General features: G+C 43.2%; 1 protein-coding gene across 1 annotated transcript in view; it reads right to left on the bottom strand.

Moving 5' to 3' along the window:
* Window positions 1–19,154, bottom strand: part of LOC125916150 (zinc finger protein 234-like) — a 69,436-nt gene that overhangs the window by 23,367 nt on the left and 26,915 nt on the right. Inside the window, exons 8-10 of the mRNA XM_049622314.1 lie at window positions 15,172–15,266; window positions 12,199–12,325; window positions 2,861–4,518 (exon numbers count right to left, since the gene is read on the bottom strand). Of these exons, the coding sequence (XP_049478271.1) occupies window positions 2,861–4,518; window positions 12,199–12,325; window positions 15,172–15,266 (1,880 nt within the window). The remainder of the gene's footprint in view (window positions 1–2,860; window positions 4,519–12,198; window positions 12,326–15,171; window positions 15,267–19,154) is intronic.

Genomic DNA, 19,154 nt, shown 5'->3' on the forward strand with positions numbered 1-19,154 from the left:
GTATCAATTTCCCCTCAAAAATACATTTGATCAGGGGTGCCTGGGTGGCTCAGTCAGTTAAGTGTCCGACTTCAGCTCAGGTCATGATCTCACAGTTCGTGAGTTCGAGCCCCGCGTCGGGCTCTGTGCTGACAGCTCAGAGCCTGGAGCCTGCTTCACATTCTGTGTCTCCCTCTCTCTCTGCCCCTTCCCTGCTCATGCTGTGTCTCTCTCTGTCTCAAAACTAAATAAACATTAAAAAAATTAAAAAAAAACATTTGATCAAATTATCAAATTCCCACAAATGTGTGTGTGTGGGGGGTATTCCTTTCATGAGCATGAGGGAGAAAGAGGGCATAGACCCCACATGAAATTTTGATTTAAAAAAAATTGTTACAGTAATTAGAAGGCAACATTTTGAGTTGGATGGAAATGCAGAGTTATAAATCAACAATAAACTCAAGGTCAGTTAAGAAAATTGTTATTGGTAATTAATTGTGACATTTTCAAAGTGTTACAGTAAATTCTTGCCTTAACATTGATAGATAAAAGCAGCTGTGTGAAATGTAGTTAAGTCCTTGCAAACAAAACAAAACTTTCTCAGTCTGTAGTGTCAGAAAAATGACAAAAGACAGTTCAACATAACTGTATACAATGCTTGGAAAAGTACACAGGGCCCCAGATAAGAACCCAACTTGAGAACAGAGGCTGTGGGAGGAGAGGAGCCATTTATAGTAGAGGAGTAACAGTAACGTTGTGAATTGTAATATCCAGTGGTTTTCTACAGTTCAACAAATGTACTGCTTTGTACTGAAATTTACTTTGCAGGTTTCCTCCTCTGGGTACAATTTTCATATGTTGTTTATTTAACATACAGGTGGAGAGCACACCTACAAGGGCTAGTCAATATTAAGGCTGTGCAGACTTTTTTTTTTTGTAAAGTTTTTATTTAAATTCCAGTTAGTTAACATACAGTGTATTAGTTTCAGGTGTACAATATAGTGCTTCAGAAATTCCACATATCACCCGATGCTCATCACAAGTACACTCCTTAATCACCATCAACTATTTAAACCATCCCCCCACCCACCTCCCTTCTGATAACCATCAGTTTGTTCTCTATAGTTAAGAGTGTTTCTTGGTTTGCCTCTCCTCTGCCCTTTGCTGGTTTCTTGTTTCTTCGATTCCGCATAGGAGTGTAATTACATATTTGTCTTTGACTTATTTCACTTAGCAATATACCCTTTAGATCCATCTACATCACTGCCAATGTCAAGATTTCATTCTTTTCTATGGCTGAGTAATATTCCATCGTATATATATACACATACCACATCTTCCTTAGCCAGTTATCAACTTATGAATACTTGGGTTCTTTCCATATTTTGGCTATTGTAAACAATGCTGCTATAAACATCGGAGTGCATGTATAACTTTAAATTAGTGTTTTCGTATTCTTTGGGTAAATTCCTAATACTGCAATTGTTGGACCATAGGGCAGTTCTATTTTTAATTTTCTGAGGTACCTCCATACTGTTTTTAACAGTGGCTGCACCAGTTTGCATTCTTGTCAACAGTGCAGGAGGGTTCCCCTTTCTCCACATCCTTGCCAACACCTGTTGTTTTTGTTCTTGAGTTTAGCCATGCTGACAGGTGTGAGGTGATAGCTCATTGTAATTTTGATTTGCATTTCTCTGAGAAGAGACGTTGAGCATCTTTTCATGTGTCTGCCGGCCATCTAGATGTCTTTTTGGAGAAATGTCTAATCAGGTCTTCTGCCCATTTTGTAATTGGATTTTTGGGGGAGGGGGTGTTGAGTTTTACAATTTCTTCATATATTTTGGATAGTAACTCCTCATCGAATGCACCATTTGCAAATATCCTATTCAGTAGGCTGCCTTTTAGTTTTGTGGTTTCCTTTGCCGTGCACCTTTTTCTTTTGATGTAGTTCCAATAGTTTATTTTTGCTTTTGTTTCTCTTACCTCAGGAGATCTATCTAGAAAAAAAAGTTGCTACAGCTGATATCAGAGAAATTACTGCCTATGCTTTCTTCAAGGACTTTTATGGTTTCAGGTCTCACACTTAGGTCTTTAATCTATTTTGGATTTATTTTTGTGTATGGGGTAACAATGCAGTCCAATTTCACTCTCTTGCATGTTGCTGTCCAGTCTTCCCAACGCTATTTTTCCCATTGGATATTCTTTCCTGCTTTGTTGTAGATTAACTGACCATGTATTTGTGGGCTCATTTCTGGGTTTTCTATTCTGTTGTAGTGACCTATGTGTCTATTTTTGTGCCAGTACAATACTATTTTGTTTGTTACAGTTTTGTAATATAACTTGAAGTCCAGAATTATGACGCCTCCAGCTTTGAGGGCTACGTATATTTAGCAGCAAAGTCCCTGTCCTCATGCAGCTTACATTCTAGTGCATATGAATTCTGGCATGCACACCATTATGCTTGTGTTAAAGGCCAGACCAAACTCTATTCCTAAGTACTATCTAAGTGCTTCTGAACAAAAACGTATCACACCACTTAAGGGTTCTCCACTGTGTGATCTGGTGAAAACCGAGATAGGTTCAATTATTGCTTCAATACCAACTAAACCAAACAAGTATTTTCTCTCTTATGAGACCCGATGATGGTAAGAATTCAGGGTTTCACACAATGTCATTTTGGAGAACTTCTTTCCACACACAATTCCTTCATGTTCTTACCACTCTTGTTACCTTCATAAACCGTACTGCCACCATGAGTTTTGCGATGATGTGAAAGTTTGGATCGCCAACGGAAGCTCTGACCACAGGTCTCACACTTGTAAGGGGTCTCCCCTGTGTGAACTCTCTGATGAGACTGTAGCTGTGAAGAGTGGCGGAAGACCTTGCCGCACACATCACATTTGTACGGTTTCTCCTCACTGTGGACGCTCTGATGAACCTTAAGACTCGAGGCCTGACTGAAGTGCTTCCCACACTCCCCACACTTGTAGGGTTTCTCTCCTGTGTGGACCCTCTGATGCATGTCCAGATTCAAGCTCCACTTGAAGCCCTTCCCACACTCCTCACACTTGTACGGCTTTTCTCCAGTGTGCACTTTTTGGTGGGCTTGCAGGTGTGAACTGCGACCAAAGCTCTTCCCGCACTCCGCACACTTGAAAGGTTTCTCTCCGCTGTGGATTCTCTGGTGTGCCAGAAGATTCGCGGCCTGCCTGAATACTTTCCCACACTCCTCACAATTAAACGGTTTCTCTCCAGTGTGGATTCTGCAGTGAATTTTGAGATCTGCTCTACGATTGAATCCCTTCCCACACTCTTCACATTTGTGTGGCTTCTCTCCGGTGTGGATCAGCTGGTGAATCTGAAGTCGGGAACTCTGATTGAAGCCCTGCCCGCATTCCTCACACTTGTAAGGTTTCTCCACACTGTGCGTCTTCAGATGGGACTGAAGATACGCTCTCTGACTGAAGTCCTTCCCACATACTTCACATTTATAGGGTCTTTCTCCCGTGTGTACCACCAGATGAACCTGGTAACGGGTTTTCGTCCCGAAGTTCTTTCCACACTCGTTGCATCTGTATGGTTTCTCTCCTGTGTGGACTCTCTGATGTGCCTGAAGATTTGAACTCATAGTGAAGCCTTTACCACACACTTTGCATACATATGGTTTCTCACCAGTATGGATTCTCTGATGGGCCCGAAAATGAGAAGGCTGAATGAAGCCCTTCCCACACTCCTCACATTTATAAGGTTTCTCTCGCGTGTGGCCCTTCTGATGGATGTGAAGATTTGTGCTACAGAAGAAACACTTCCCGCACTCCTCACATTTGTACAGTTTTTCTCCCGTGTGGACCATACAATGACTATTAAGTGACGATCTACGACGAAAATTCTTACCGCATTTATCACATTTGAAGGGCTTCTCCCCGGTGTGGATTCGCTGATGTTCCTGAAGATGGGAAGCATGAATGAAGGCCCTTCCACATTGGTCACAACGATAAGGTTTCTCTTCCATGTGCAATTTATAATGAACATTAAGTGCTGACCTACGACAGAAGCCGTTCCCACACTGCTCACATTTGAATGGCTTCTCTACGGTGTGGACTTTCTGATGAGTTTGCAGGCATGAGCTCTGACTGAACTCCTTCCCACACTCATCACACTTATAGCGTTTCTCTCCCAGGTGAACTCTCTGATGAATATGAAGTGCTGAACTGTAACAGAAGCTTTTTCCACACTCACGACATGTGTGAGACTTCACTCCTGAGTGTGCTTGTTGATGAAGATCAAAGTTGGAGACATCACTGAAATATTTCTTAAATTCACTGCACTGATCAGGTTTCTGACCTGTGTGAGTTTCAGACAGTCGGGCCCCAACCTGTCCAGGTGAATCACCTTGTTTGGGGAACTGAGAACTCTTTATCATGGAGCCTTCACACTGGGTTAAGTCACTTGCAATCTGTTGCCAGATCTGCCAGCAGGAAAGCTCTTTGTGTGGTTCTGTTTCTAAAACAGTCTTCATTTTATTTTGGATCTTTCCTCCTGTAAAGACAGAGAATGCAGAGATGTGGACAACTGAAGGCTTTGTTCAGTATTTTCAAGATTTCGCATTTAGGAGAGACCGTAAGACTTTACTGAACCCAGAGAATGTCCAGTCGGTCTTTTCCACCATGTGTCAGAGTCTCTGATTTGCAGGTGTAGGGAACACCGGAGGGGGGCCAGTGGGCTCCTAATCACTAAGCCCATATTCCCTCCCCCCTCCCCCCATCAACCCTCAGTTTGTTCTCTGTATTTAAGAGTCTCTTATGGTTTGCCTCTATGGCCATTTCTATTGAATTTGAAAGTCAGTGTAGAATATTGAATAGAAAATTATGTAGTTAATAAGTTATGTAGTTAGAAAAGTTATATAGATAATATCAATCAATTAGAACTTAAAGAAAAGCAGTAACATAACCAAATTTTGGATTTATTATATGTCCTAATACCAAATACCTTGAAATATTTATATTTCTATATTCAAAGTATTCCTGGAAATTCTGCACATGTTCACCTAACCTTATCTTTCTGTGTTGACAGACATTAAATGGGTTGGCTACTATTACAAACTTTTGACCACCTCTAATAACTTAAGTTCAGAAATGTGTTTTCTAAAACATTTACCCCATTCATATTCCCAAGTCTCTGTATTTACATAAAGATTGTCTAAACATTTGAAGATTATTTTTTCAATAAACTTTTCAAAAAGTACTTTTCTTAAAACTCAACAATAAGGAAAAAGAACCTGATTAAAAAATGGACCAAAGACCTTCTTAACATCGAAGGGGATCGGGGCGCCTGGGTGGCTCAGTTGGTTAAGCGTCTGACTTTGGCTCAGGTCATGATCTCATGGCTCGTGGGTTCGAGGCCCGCATCAGGCTCTGTGCTGATGGCTCAGAGCTTGGAGCCTGCTTCAGATTCTGTGTGTGTCTCTCTCTCTGCCCCTCCCCCGCTCATGCTCTGTCTCTCTCTCTCTCAGAAATAAACATTAAAAAAAAACCAACATTGAAGAGGATCTACAGATGGCAATAAGTGTATGACAAGATGCTCCCCATGTTATTTTATGCAAATCCAAACACCAAGATACCATTACACATGTATTAGGATGGCCAAAATCTAGAACACCAACACCACCAGTGCTGGCCATGATGTGGAGCACCAGGAACTCATTCATCGCTGGTAGGAATACAAAATAGTACAGACACTTTGTTAGACAGTTTGGTGGTTTCTTACAAAACTAAACATACCCTTACCATACTCTCCCACTACTGCACAGTTTGCTATTAACCAAAGGGAGCTGAAAATGTACGCCCACACAGCAATCCATACACAGACAAAACATGGACAAGGTTTATTCACAAGGACCAAACTTTGAATGAACCAAGATGTCCTTCAGTAGGCGGACAGATAAAAATTCACTGTGGTACATACGCACAATGGAATATTATTTGGTGCTAAAAAGAAATGAGCTACTAATCCATGAAAAGATATGGAGGAAATGTAAATGCGTATTACTAAGTGAAAAAAGCCAAACTGAAAAGTATGAGTCCAACTATATGACATTATTGAAAAGGTAAAAGTATAGAGACAATAAAAAGATCAATGGTGGCTAAGGGTTAGAGGGGAGGGATGAACGGGCAGAGGACAGAGGATTTTTTAGGGCAGTGTAACTACTCTATATAATACTATAAAGATGGATATGTGGCTTTATCCATTTGTCCAAGTCTATATAATGTATGATACCATGAGTAAACCCTAATGTATACTATAGACTCAGTGACAATGATGTGTCAATATAGGTTCATCAATTGTATCTGGTGGGGATACTGATCACGTAAGAGGTGAGTGTGGGGGTAGGGGCTATATGGGATATCTCTGTCTCTTTCGCTCAATTTTGCTGCGAACCTAAAACTGCTCTAGAAAGATAGTCTTTGAAAACACTGCTGAAGAAATGTTTAAAAGGGAAATTCACTTGCCTCCCCATATGAATAGTCAATTAAAAGCTGCCCCCGTTTCGATCCACTAGACGTGTGGGAGACAGCCTCTACAGAGCCCTGCTTTGGGTCACTTTATTGGAAAGTTACTTCAGCGTCCAGGTGACCTGGAATATCTAGAATGACTTGCGGGTTTGGGAGCAAATACCTAATGGCACACTGACTAAAACATAGCATAAAGCAGACAGCAGAACTTTATCTTCTACGGGCAAGTTTCCTTCGTGAGGACAAAAGGGAAATAAAGTTGAACAGAAAACATACATGGTTCTAAAACCTGATGGTAATTCAGAGCTCTAGAAAAAAAAGTAAAAACAACAGAGACAGAGCCTGGGAAAAGGAAAAGATGAGGTTATGGTGTAACCTCCGAAAACCAGCCCAACTGCGGGAGTCTGGTCTTGCCAGGAACACTTCCTGGACAGACACATGGATGATTCCTCACGACCTGTAGGTCTCTGCTCAAAGTCAGTCCAGCAACAAGCCACTTTACGGCCCAGCGTAAAATAATCAGCCCTGTCCGCCCCCAGTTCACCTCCGGCAACTCCCATCCTTCCTTATGTTCCATGCACCCCTCTCAGCATGTGACTTGCTAGGTCATCCGTCGGGCACCATATGTCTTTCCCACCACAATGCAGCAGCAAGGAGGGAAGCATGTTATACCTCGTACGGTGAACACATTTTACACTTTCCGACTTTATAACCAATGTCCAGAACTCTGCCTGGAGTGTGGCAAGTACTCCACAAGTGCATGTTAAATGAATTAAATGAATCCTGGTTCAACTATTCTGGTGAGAGTTGAAGCCACATCCTAGAAAGAAAATATCTTTTCCAGGTAAGTTATTTGATACAGGAAAGGGAAAGAATATTGCAGTTTTGCTGGGAAGCTGAAAAGCTGCACAGGGGACATCGAGAGACGGGGGTACCTCAACCAGGATGCTAACAAAAACAATAAAAGGTGGCAAGCGTCTCTGGGGTGAAAAGAAAGGAAGGCCTATTGCTGGTTCCTTCTGAAGCTTTAGGACTATCTCTGTGATAATAGGATGTGGAAGAACTGTGGATGTATGGATGTGTGGATAACATAACCCACCACAACAGTTTTTCAAACTCGAAAACTTTCGAGACTCTAGTAAGCTGGAAAGATTTAAAAGCTTGCAATAAGCTCTCAGAAAAAAGAACCAGGACAGCAACTATCAGAGCCTCACTGCCAACAGGACAGGTGTCATTATGTGAAATGCCTGTGAAAGTCACATATAAATCTACAACATGCAAAATGTTCTGGTTACAATGAAAGATGTGTTTCTTACTATGGCTCACGCTCAGAAAGACTCAGAAACTTTGCTTCTACAAGTTACCCAGTCCCTAATTAAATTGTTCAAATGGAAAGATAAGTTACTAGAATCTTGGGAAAACGCTAATAGGTGAGTATGTACTTCTTGGTGAGTAATTCCGTTTATGGTTATATTTAACAAACTGACCCCTAAAAGGAGGAGTTGTGTGAGGGGAACAGGGAGTCTCTCTGAGGATGTTGACAATTTTAAGCAGGAAATTTCCTGATTCTTTCTACGTCAGAATGTTCACTAGTTGAAGGGCACCTGGGTAGCTCAGTTGGTTGAATGTCCGACTTTTGATTTTGGCTCAGGTCATGATCCCAGGGTCACGGGATCGAGCCCCGTGTCTAGCTCTGTGCTAAGCATGGAACCTATGTAAGATTCTCTCTCTCTCCTCTCTGCCCCTCTCCCCTACTTGCTCTCTCTCGGTCTAAAATTAAAAAAAAAAGTTCTAATTAAAACACAATGAATGTTTACTAATTGAAAAGCACCAAATCTTCATTTAAAAAATCAAGGAAAAATTGTATGAAATCTATATTCTTTCACATTTGCTTAATGGCTAACTTTGTAGAAAATAAAAAGCATGATCTAGTTTTGAACCAGATGCAGGCAGCATTCGGGTATGTGTCTCCTATCACTCTCACCTTAAATCTTCCCCTCCGAGGACAGGGAAGGGGAAACCTCGAGGCAGTAACGTGGGTGGGTGCTTTGAAAGAGGCAAATGGGCTGCAGATGGCAACTCTTCAAAAGGAAGGCAGCTTGCAACCTGGCTGATACTGCCTGATACAGTAGAAGAAACACAGAAGAAGAAAGAAGAAACATATCTTTCTTCCTTCTGTTGGGGGATCTGAGAACAGGACATCAGAATCCTCATTCCAGGGGCGCCTGGGTGGCTCAGTCGGTTAAGCGTCCGACTCTTGATTTCGGCTCAGGTCTCGATCTCATGGTTCATGAGTTTGAGCCCTGCATCAGGCTCTGTGCTGACAGTGCGGGGCCTTCTTGGGATTCTGTCTCCCTCTCTCTGCCCCTCCCTGGCTTGCTCTCTGTCTCAAAATAAATAAAAATAAATTTAAACACAAAAACAAAACCAAAAAAAGAGATGTTTAACCGACTGAGCCACCCAGGTGCCCCAAGCATCTGGCTCTTGATTTCAGCTCAGGTCGTTATCTCATGGTCATGAGATCAAGCCCTGCATCAGGCTCAGCACTGGGTGTGGCGCCTGCATGAGATTCTCTCCATCCTCCCGCCCCTCTCCCCAGGAAACACATGCTCTCAAAAAAAAAAAAAAAAAAAAAAAAAAAAAAAAAAGAATTGTCATTCCAAAAGTATTCTTCCCAGAAATGAAAATGCTCCCCTGAGGCGCCTGGGGGGCTCAGTCAGTTAAGCTTCTGACTTCTGCTCAGGTCATGATCTCACTGTCTGTCAGTTTGGGCCCCGTGTCAGGCTCTGTGCTGACAGCTCAGAACCTGGAGCCTGCTTCGGATTCAGTGTCTCCCCCTTTCTCTGTTCCTCCCCTGCTCATACTCTCTCTCTCAAAAATAAACAAACATTAAAAAAAAATTAAAGGGGCGCCTGGGTGGCGCAGTCGGTTAAGCGTCTGACTTCAGCCAGGTCACGATCTCGCGGTCTGTGAGTTCGAGCCCCGCGTCAGGCTCTGGGCTGATGGCTCGGAGCCTGTTTCCGATTCTGTGTCTCCCTCTCTCTCTGCCCCTCCCCCGTTCATGCTCTGTCTCTCTCTGTCCCAAAAATAAAAAAAAAAAATAAAAATAAAAAAAAAAGTTAAAAAAAAAAAAAAAAATTAAAAAAGAAAAAAAAAAAAGAAAATGCTCCCCAACAGAAGGTTCCAAGAAAGCCACAGAGCACAGAGACAAAGCATGTTACTCAGTATGACCACAAGCACAATGCTTACCAGTTGCCCTGGGACACGGGTCAAGTGCACATACCCAAACACACTTTCATGCCAAGGGCACCCAAGAAAGTAACAAACAGAAAGAAACTGGATAGGCATTCATCAGAAAACAAACAATGTTCTGCAACATCCTTCCTTCGCTCTGGTTTGCACACGACCTATAGCTATCTCCAGGACCCATGGACACGTGGAGGTCTCCTTTCCATTAGCACATTCACGAAGCCAATACATGTTTCCAGAACACCTGCCACATACCAGACGATTCTAGGCACTGAGAATAGAGCAATGAACGAAAGAGGCAAAATCCCTCGCCGGGGTGGGGGGGGAGGGGATCAAACTCCAGCGGGGACAGAGAGGAGATGAACAAGCAAACAAAAACGTATGAGGCACAACCTAAGGCAGAACAAGAAAAGTAAAGAGGGTGATGTTTTACTTAAGTTGGTCAGAGAAGGCCGTTCCTGTGACATTAAAACCGAGCAGACACAGGAAGGGAGGAAGGAAGGAGGGAGGGAAGGAGTGAAGGGACAAAAGGATTTCAGGCAAAAAAATATGTCAGAGAGAGCCACAGAGAGTAAGGAAGGGCTCTGAGGCAGAAGTATGTGTAGTAGGCAGATTAACTGGCTCCGGAAGAATCCACGTCCTGATTTTTTGGAGCCTAAGATACGTTAAGTATATGGCAAAGAGGAATTAAGGCTGCAGATGGAAATGAAGGCTGCTAATCAGCTGACCTTAAAATGGAAGACTATCTTCTATTGCCCAGCTGGACTCAAGGCAATCAAGAGGATCCTTCACAGTGCAAGAAAGCTACGGAAGAAGGGCAGAGGAAGGCAATGTGACCACAAGAGAACGGGCAGGGAGAAGCAGGGTGTGGCGGTGAAGACGAAAGAAAGGGGCCGTAAGTTCAAAAACGGGGGGCAACCTCTAGAAGCTGAAAAAGCCAAGACACAGATCCTCCCCTAGAGCCTCGAGAAAGAAATGCAACCGTGCAGACACCTCGACTGTGGCCTGGTTAAGAACCATGCCACACTTCTGACCCAGAGAAGCGTAATCAACCGTGTTGCTCTAGGCCATGAAGTGCGTGGCAGTTTGTTCCGGCAGCAGGCGCTAGAGCGTCCCTGGCAGGTCTGGGAGCCCCGAGGGGCATGGTGTGGGTGGACGAGGCGGAGCGAGAGGAAGGGGACGGGCGAGGTATTCAGAGGAAGTGGGGGACGGGGAGCACACCATGGAGGACTCAAGAAGCCACTTCGAGAGGTTTCAACTCCGGGAAAAATAAGCCCCAAAGGGTCTTGAGCAGAGGAACGGGGCTCTGACTTCCAGTTCCTACGGATCACACGGGCTGCTACGCGGAGAACAGACAAACAAGAGGAAGCGTGGAAACAGGCAAGCGGCTGAAAGGATTCAAGAAACAGTTTAGCAGTTTGGACCAGGTGACAGCAAAGGGGGCGGAAGGAAGCGAAGACACACAGGAGAACACTTACGAGGACTCCCACCTGCTTGGCTCTTACCTGATTTCTCTCGTCTGTGGCTTGCTAGCATCATCCAAAGCGTTTTTACCTTCTCTAAGTGGAATGTATCATGTTTGAAGAGGCGGTGCTTTGTGAACATGCAAAGTCCGTATTTATAACGAACACATTACGGGCGCTTGGGTGGCTCAGGTGGTTAAGGATCTAACTTTGGCTCAGCGCATGATGTCATGGTTCGTGAGCTCGAACCCACTTCAGATCCCCTCTCTCCTTCTCTCTGCCCCTCGCCCACTCACGTGCTTGAGCACACATGCTCCCTCTCTCAAAACTAGAAAGACATTTAGAAATAAATAGAATGCACACACTAAAGGTACAATCGACTGAACATTTGGATTCCTGCACATACTGATCAATTAATCAAAACCAGCATTTTTCAAACATTTTTAAAAACATGGCCCATATTGGGGCACCTGGGTGGCTCAGTCGGTTAAGCCTCCGACTTCGGCTCAGCTCATGATCTCGCGGTTTGTGGGTTTGAGCCCTGAGTCGGGCTCTGTGCCGACCGCTCAGAGCCTGGAGCCTGCTTTGGATTCTGTGTCTCCCTCTTTCTCTGCACCTCCCCTGCTCACACTCTGTGTCTCTCTCTCAAAAATAAATAAACACTAAAAAAAATTAAAAAAAACAAACAAACATGGCCCGTATTTCAAGACCCAGACATACATGCAGAAACGTGCATTACAAACACCTATTTCTAACCAATGTCTATTTTCACTAAATCTCCCACCAGGCTCCTACACCACTGACAAAACTGGCGGGAGATCTTGCTGCAATATATTCTGTTCTAATGAACTGAGATTTCCCACTTTATGTTATTACAAATTGTTAGTACACCATAAATACAAGGGACCATTTCAAGACCCCCAAAGCTTTGAACACACAAACACACAAAGCCAATCCAGGAAGCTGACACTGAGTCACAGAGCGCCTGTCCTCACCCAGAGAGAGCAGGTTCCGGAAGTTCTCCAGCATCACGTCTCCATACAGCTTCTTCTGAGCGGGGTCAAGCAGCCCCAGCTCCTCCTCCGTGAAGACCACAGCCACGTCCTTGAACGTCACTGCCTCCTACAACACCAAGCACACATAACCTCAATCTCGCACCCAATGGCCACTGGGAGCGGGGCAGCACGGAAAAGCATGGTGGGACGTAGTTCCAGAGTGTGAGGGGCTCAAGTCCATATGTAGGCTTCCAGGCGCTTCTCCTTCTACCCTGCCAATGCCACGGTGAGTTTCGTCAGCCTCACCAAAATGTGTGGCAATGACAACGTCCTTGTGTTTTTGTATCCTCGTGGAGTCTACTTACAAGTAACCGCCAAAAACTCTAAACACGCATCCTGGACAACACACGTTTTACTTCGCGACGCGTGGTACTGACTGCCCCAGAAGCATTCAGCAATTTAGTTCAAACGTTTGACAACACCCACCTTCCTCCTCTCACACACGCATGAACCCTATCACTTTGCTTTCACATGTGCCACTAACGAGCTTTTGCTAACCTTGTGGGACAGCTCCGTGGTTCTCCCATGTAATGTTCGGCATCATGTTCCGGAACCAGCAGGCCTCTGTGCGATTCCCAAGGGCCTGTGCCTTACTAGCTGTGTGACTTTGGACAAGTCTGTCCATGTGCCTGAGTTTCTTCTCCGTATGTGGTCCTTCTGTGACAGAGCTCCTTCAAGGATTAAACCAGGGAACATCCCTAGCACTTGGAACAGTGCATGGCACAGACTAAGTGCCTAACAGACCTTTGTTATTATTCATATTATTTCTTCACGTTGCCATTATCAACAACTATCTCATCAGGGCACCCGGGTGGTTCAGCTGGTTAGCGTCCAATCTTGATTTTGGCTCAGGTCATGATCTCAGATCTCACGGTTGTGAACTCGAGCCCCAGGGTGGGGTCCGCACCAGGCGTGGAGCCTGCTTGGGATTCTCTCTCTCCCTCTGCCCTTCCCCCACCTGCATACACTTGCTCCCAAGCTCTCTAAAAAAAAATGAAAAATAAAAATATTTCCTCTCAGGGTGACTGGGTGGCTCATTGGTTAAGTGTCCAACTCTTCATTTCAGCTCAGGTCATGATCTCATGGTTAGAGAGTTCAAGCCCCACATCAGGCTCTGTGCTGGCAGTGCAGAACCCGCTTGGGATTCTCTCTCTTCTTCTCTCTCTGCCCCTCCCCCACTTGCTCTGGCTCTCTAAAATAAATAAATTAAAAAAATATTTCATCTCATTTTGTGGCTGTTATCCCAGAGAACAGAAAACTATACTTAACGATACCAATTAAACAGTATTTAATTCTACGTATTTTTCTCATTACAACGTATCCTGCAAAGAACATCATTTTACATAGACCTTGTTTCCCTGACCACTTGAAAATGATCGCAAAGGAAAATTAAAACGTCAAAAATGAGCACGTTTAAAATTGTGATCATATGATGGCAGATTTTCTTCCCCCTCTTTTTCCTACACCGCTAATCTTTCAAAAGAATACAACAGCTCTGGGGCACCTGGGTGGCTCAGTCGGTTAAGCGTCCGACTTTGGCTCAGGTCATGATCTCGCGGTCGATGAGTTCGAGCCCCGCATGGGGCTCTGTGCTGACAGCTCAGAGCCTGGAGCCTGCTTCAGATTCTGTGTCTCCCTCTCTCTTTGACCCTCCCCCGTTCATGCTCTGTCTCTCTCTGTCTCAAAAATAAATAAACGTTAAAAAAAAATTAAAAAAAAAAAAAAAAAGAAGAATACAACAGTCCTGGGTCTCCAAATGACAGCCAAGAGCAGGCTATACATTTTTCCACGGTTTTGCTAATCTGGTTTACAAGAACAACTTGTATTATTATTGCCACTTATTTGACTGTAAATTAACATAACTCCCTTTGAGATGTTTATTTGTGTTTCTCATTTTTCACATGCTTACTCTCATCCTTGTTTGTATTTCACTTGGATTTTTGCTCTTTACCATATGCATAAGATTCCTCTTATGGGCTCTGCCTTTTTATTTTGGCATCCCTGTAGCAAGTATTTTTGCCTCAGGTTGTTGCTCCTGGTAATTCCGTATCAGGTATCTCTGGCCACAGAGAAATTTAAAGATTTTACATTTAAAATTTAAATTTTATAAATGACTGTGCTAACTGCTATCAACGTGCCTGCAGCGCTGAGCAGGTCAGTGTGGCGGGGTGACTCGGAGAAAGGGGTCAGGGAGCAGGCCAGCTGTGGAAATCATCTCTCGAGGGGTGCCTGGGTGGCTCGGTTGGTTAAACGTCTGATTCTTGGTTTCAGCTCAGGTCACGATCTCATGGTTTGTGGGTTCAAGCCCTGCACTAGACTCTGTGTTGACAGCATGGAGCCTGCTTTTATTCTCTTTCTTTCTCTCTCTCTCTCTCTCTCTCTCTCTCTCTCTCTCTCTCCTCTCCACCCCTGCTCACGCTCTCTCTCAAAAAAAAAAAAAAAAAAAAACAGTAAAATCCCTAAACCACATACATGTCTTTGAACAGGAAGTAAAGATAAAAAGTACATCGATTCAACGGGGACAGGATGCAACTGTGAAAAATGAACATTACAAAACATTAAAGGAAAAACATCAGAATTAAAATTAGATGTATATCACGAATACAAATTCAGTTATGGATAGTGACAAGGATAAGAGAGGGAGAAAATAAAAATAGCTCACTTGTCAGAAAGGAAGTAATGAATTGGAAGAATTGCTCATTTCTAGTAATTTTTCTACTCCGTAAGAAAAATAATAATAAAACAAAAACTAAAAATACATGCAAAGTAAATTCAAAAGGGACAAGGGAAGACCCTGGCACAAAACAGGTCCTCCAACGCCTGGAGCTCTGCTCGAGTCATCCCCAGAAAAAGGTGTGACCATCTGAATAATGAGATGGAATTTGGAAAGTGAGAAAGGCAAGCCCTACTCACCTTGAACATGGTCACGGGTCCTCCTACTTCTGGCAGTGTGCAGAGCACAGAGTTGCACAGATCCCAGGAAGGCAGAACCGCACGTGGTGGGGGGCCTAGGGAGGCGGAAAAAAGACATTAAAGGTAGCCCGGGATGTCACTCCCCTCCCGTCCCGGGATGATCACTGGAAATCCGTACATGAGTGTCCACAGCACCATTATTCCTGACAACCCTCCAACCGGAAACCACCGAAATGCTGACCCATGACTTAGGCACAAATAAACAAATTGTGACAAATCTGTACAGCGGAATGTTTTTCAGATGCTTTTACTGTAATTAAAAGGAATGAAGTATGGATCATGCCGCAACATGGATGAACCTGGTAAACGCTGCTGAAAGTCAAAGAAGCCAGTCACAAAAGGCCAGATATTTTATGATTCCATTTCTAGAAAATGTCCAGAAGAGGCAAATCTGAGGAGAAAGAAAGCAGGTTGGTGGTCACCTGGGTGTTAGGGGAGAAAATGGAGGTGAACTGAAAATGGGCCTGAGGAATCCAGCTGGGGGAATGAACATGTTCTGAACTGAATTACAGCAATGGCTGCACCACTCAGCGAAGTTACTAAAAATCACTGATTTGTGCAACTAAAATGGGCGGATTCTATGATATGTACAATACACATCAAGTTGATATAAATAAATGTTTGTTCATCTACGTGTCATTTAAATCACAAAACTAACTGACAGATTCTGAGTGCATCTTGATAAAGGTATTTATATCTGAGTGAATAAGCAGGGAACATGGGGAAGCCTGGCCTCACAGCAGAATGCCAACCAGTAAGTGTATCTCCCCATAAACTTTACTCATTTTGATTTAAAAAATAGTAACTTTAGGGGAGTCTGGCTGGTTCAGTCGGTAAAGCGTGCGACTCTAGATCTGGGGGTTGTGAGTTCCAGCCCCACGCTGGGTATAGAGGTTACTTAAAAAATACAATCTTTAAAAAAATATAATAAATAAAAATTAGTGACTTCGCAGTGGAGAAACCTAATAGAAATCACCTTAGCTTAGGTAAGAACGTTGAGTTCACCGATATACGGACAGACCGACGTCCTTTGGCTCCTGTTATGCTGCAATGTCAAGGACGCCTCAATGTTCTACGGGATCCCTGCTAATGACGCATTACTGAACCTAAACACGTAGTAAGTACATCTGATAAACCCCAAATGAAGAACTTCTCCAAACTAACTTGCCTCTACACTCTTCAAAAGCATCAAGAACAGGGGCACCTGGCTCAGTCGATGGCACGTGTGACTCTTGCTCTCCGGGTTGTGAGTTCGGGCCCCACGTTTGGTGTAGAGCTTACGTGAAAAACAAAAAGTAAAAAAAAAAAAAAAAGAAAGAAAGAAAGAAAGAAAGAAAGAAGCAGCATCAACAAAAAAGACAAAGGTTATGGAATGCATTCCACATTAAAGAACATCAAGTTTATGATAAAAGTTTTGTACAATGTCTATCAACAAATATACAGTTTAAGGCAGTACATAAAATTGGACTTTGAAATGAGACGGGGGAGGGGAGACTGGTTATAAGGCGTTTACATGAAACACAGAACAAAATTAAATAGAAGACTGCAGATTACAAACCAGGATGTTATACGTTATCTAGCATTATTTAATAAGTAACAACACCATTAACTACTATTTGTAATTACTTACTAAACATCTAACATCTGATAGATAACTCTATCATATAGTATAACATCCAATATTACCAAGCACGGGATGTTAAAATTCTATAATCAGCCTCCCCTAAATCCTTTTTACCAAGATACCTGATTACCCATATGTGGGGCTTCCTTCCTTCAGAAAGCTAAAAGAAGCTGTCATTGAATTGCAGGTATATTCCTGGTGTTACATGGCTGACGGAGCCACAAGACAGGCAGGATGTAAACAACTGGGGAATTTGTGTAAAGAGTATTTGAGGGGGCACCTAGATGGCTCAATCAGGTAAGCATCTGGCTCTTGGTCTCAGCTCAGGTAGTGACTTCAAGGTTCGTGGGATTGAGCCCTGCATCAGGCTCTGCACAAGACAGCAAGGAGCCTGCTTGGGATTTTCTCTCTCCCTCTCTCTCTGCCCCTCTTCAACTCGCTCTCTCTCAAAACACATAAATTAGAAAAAAGAAAACAACTTAAAAAGAGTATATGAGAACTCCTTACACTATTTTTGCAACTTTTCAACGGAAAAATTTTTAATTTTAAATTATGCAAAAATAAAGTCTTATACTGTCAGGAAACACTCACAGGAACAACAATAATAACGGGGATAATAAAGACAATCGTGAAATTAAATGGAAATTTATTTTTCTTGGCAATGTTTAAAAATTGGCCATAGCTCTGTGGGACCTAGCTGGCTTAACTCTTGATCATATGAGCCCCACAACGGGTGTAGAGGTTACTTAAAAATCGTAAAAAAAAAAAAAAAAAGGGTGGCTCAGTCGGTTAAGCCTCTGACTTCAGCTCAGGTCATGAAGTCACAGTTCATGAACTCGAGCCCAGCGTCAGGCTCTGTGCTGTCAGTTCAGAGCCTGAAGCTTGCTTTGGATTCTGTCTCCCTCTCTGCCCCACCCCTGCTTGTGCTCTGTCTCTCTCTCTCTCTCTCTCTCTCAAAAATAAATAAACATTAAAAAAAATTTTTTTAAACCGTAAACAAAATTTCCATAGTTAAAATATATCAGAGGCTAAACACAGAAAAATATGATCAATGTGCAAAATGTTCATAAACAAACATACAAATATACACAAACAACCACCAAATAGAAATGCATTAAAAGCTTCACAGTTATTATCTTTACATCCTCGATTACCGGGTAATTAAAAAAATTTTTTCCAGCGCGCCTGGGTGGCTCAGTCGGTTAAGTGTCCAACTTCGGCCCAGGTCATGATCTCGTGGTTCCCGAGTTCAAACCCCGCGTAGGGCTCTGTGCTGACAGCTTGGAGCCTGGAGCCTGCTTAGGATTGTGTCTCCCTCTCTGTCTCTCCCGCACTCACACTCTGTCTCTCTCTCAAAAAGTAAACATTTAAAAAATTTCTTAAAAAATAAAATAATTTTTCCCTCATATTTCTGTATTTTTTGATTGTTCCATAATGATACAGTTCTTTAAGGAGGCACCTGGGTGGCTCAGTCGGTTAGGTGTCCGACTCTTAGTTTCAGCTCACGTCATGTCTCATGGTTTCATGGGTCTGGGCCCCTATATTGGGCTATGTGCTGGCACTGCTCAGCCTACTTGGGATTCTCTCTTTCTGCCCCTCCCCCACTCACAATGCCTCTGTCTCTCTCAAAATACATAAACTTCAAAAAAAAGAATAAAGCATATTACTAGTAAGAATAAAATAGTTGACAATGTTTTTAAAAACTCAGAAAAGTCAAAGCCTGTTAGCCTTGCTTTTAAGGTCCTCCAGACCCAAGTACTAACTACCCCAGGGTCTGATGCCTGCTGGTTCCTACAGCTGCAGAACATGCTCAAGAGATTAGCAACTTGAGCTCTGGACTCAGGCTGCCTTCATTCCAACCCCAGTTCAGCCTCTTACTAGGTGGGGACTGTGGGCAAATCACTTATGCTCCCTGGGTCTCAATCTCATTTTATTGACCAGGAAAAAAAAAAAAAAAAAAAGGCAGAATTTCTTCGCATAGCTGTGGTATAGCCCAATATATTTATTTGTATAAAACCGCCATGGTTGAGGTTGGCAATTAAGGATTAATTATTACTAATACCCATGCCCAATTACACAACCTATACATTATCTAATTGATGTGACTATCGTTGTAAAAGAAAAATGCCCAGGGGCCCCTGGGTGGCTCAGTCCGTTAAGCGTCTGTCTCCTGATTTCTGCTCAGGTCATGATCTCAGGTAGGGAGAATGAGCAACCCCCTTCCTTTTCCCAGGCCAGGACAGGCTCTGTGCTGACAGCAGGGGGCCTGCTTGGGATTTTCTCTCTCTCTCTCTCTCTC

This window comes from Panthera uncia (assembly GCF_023721935.1).
Source record: "Panthera uncia isolate 11264 chromosome E2 unlocalized genomic scaffold, Puncia_PCG_1.0 HiC_scaffold_19, whole genome shotgun sequence".
NCBI lineage: Eukaryota > Metazoa > Chordata > Mammalia > Carnivora > Felidae > Panthera > Panthera uncia.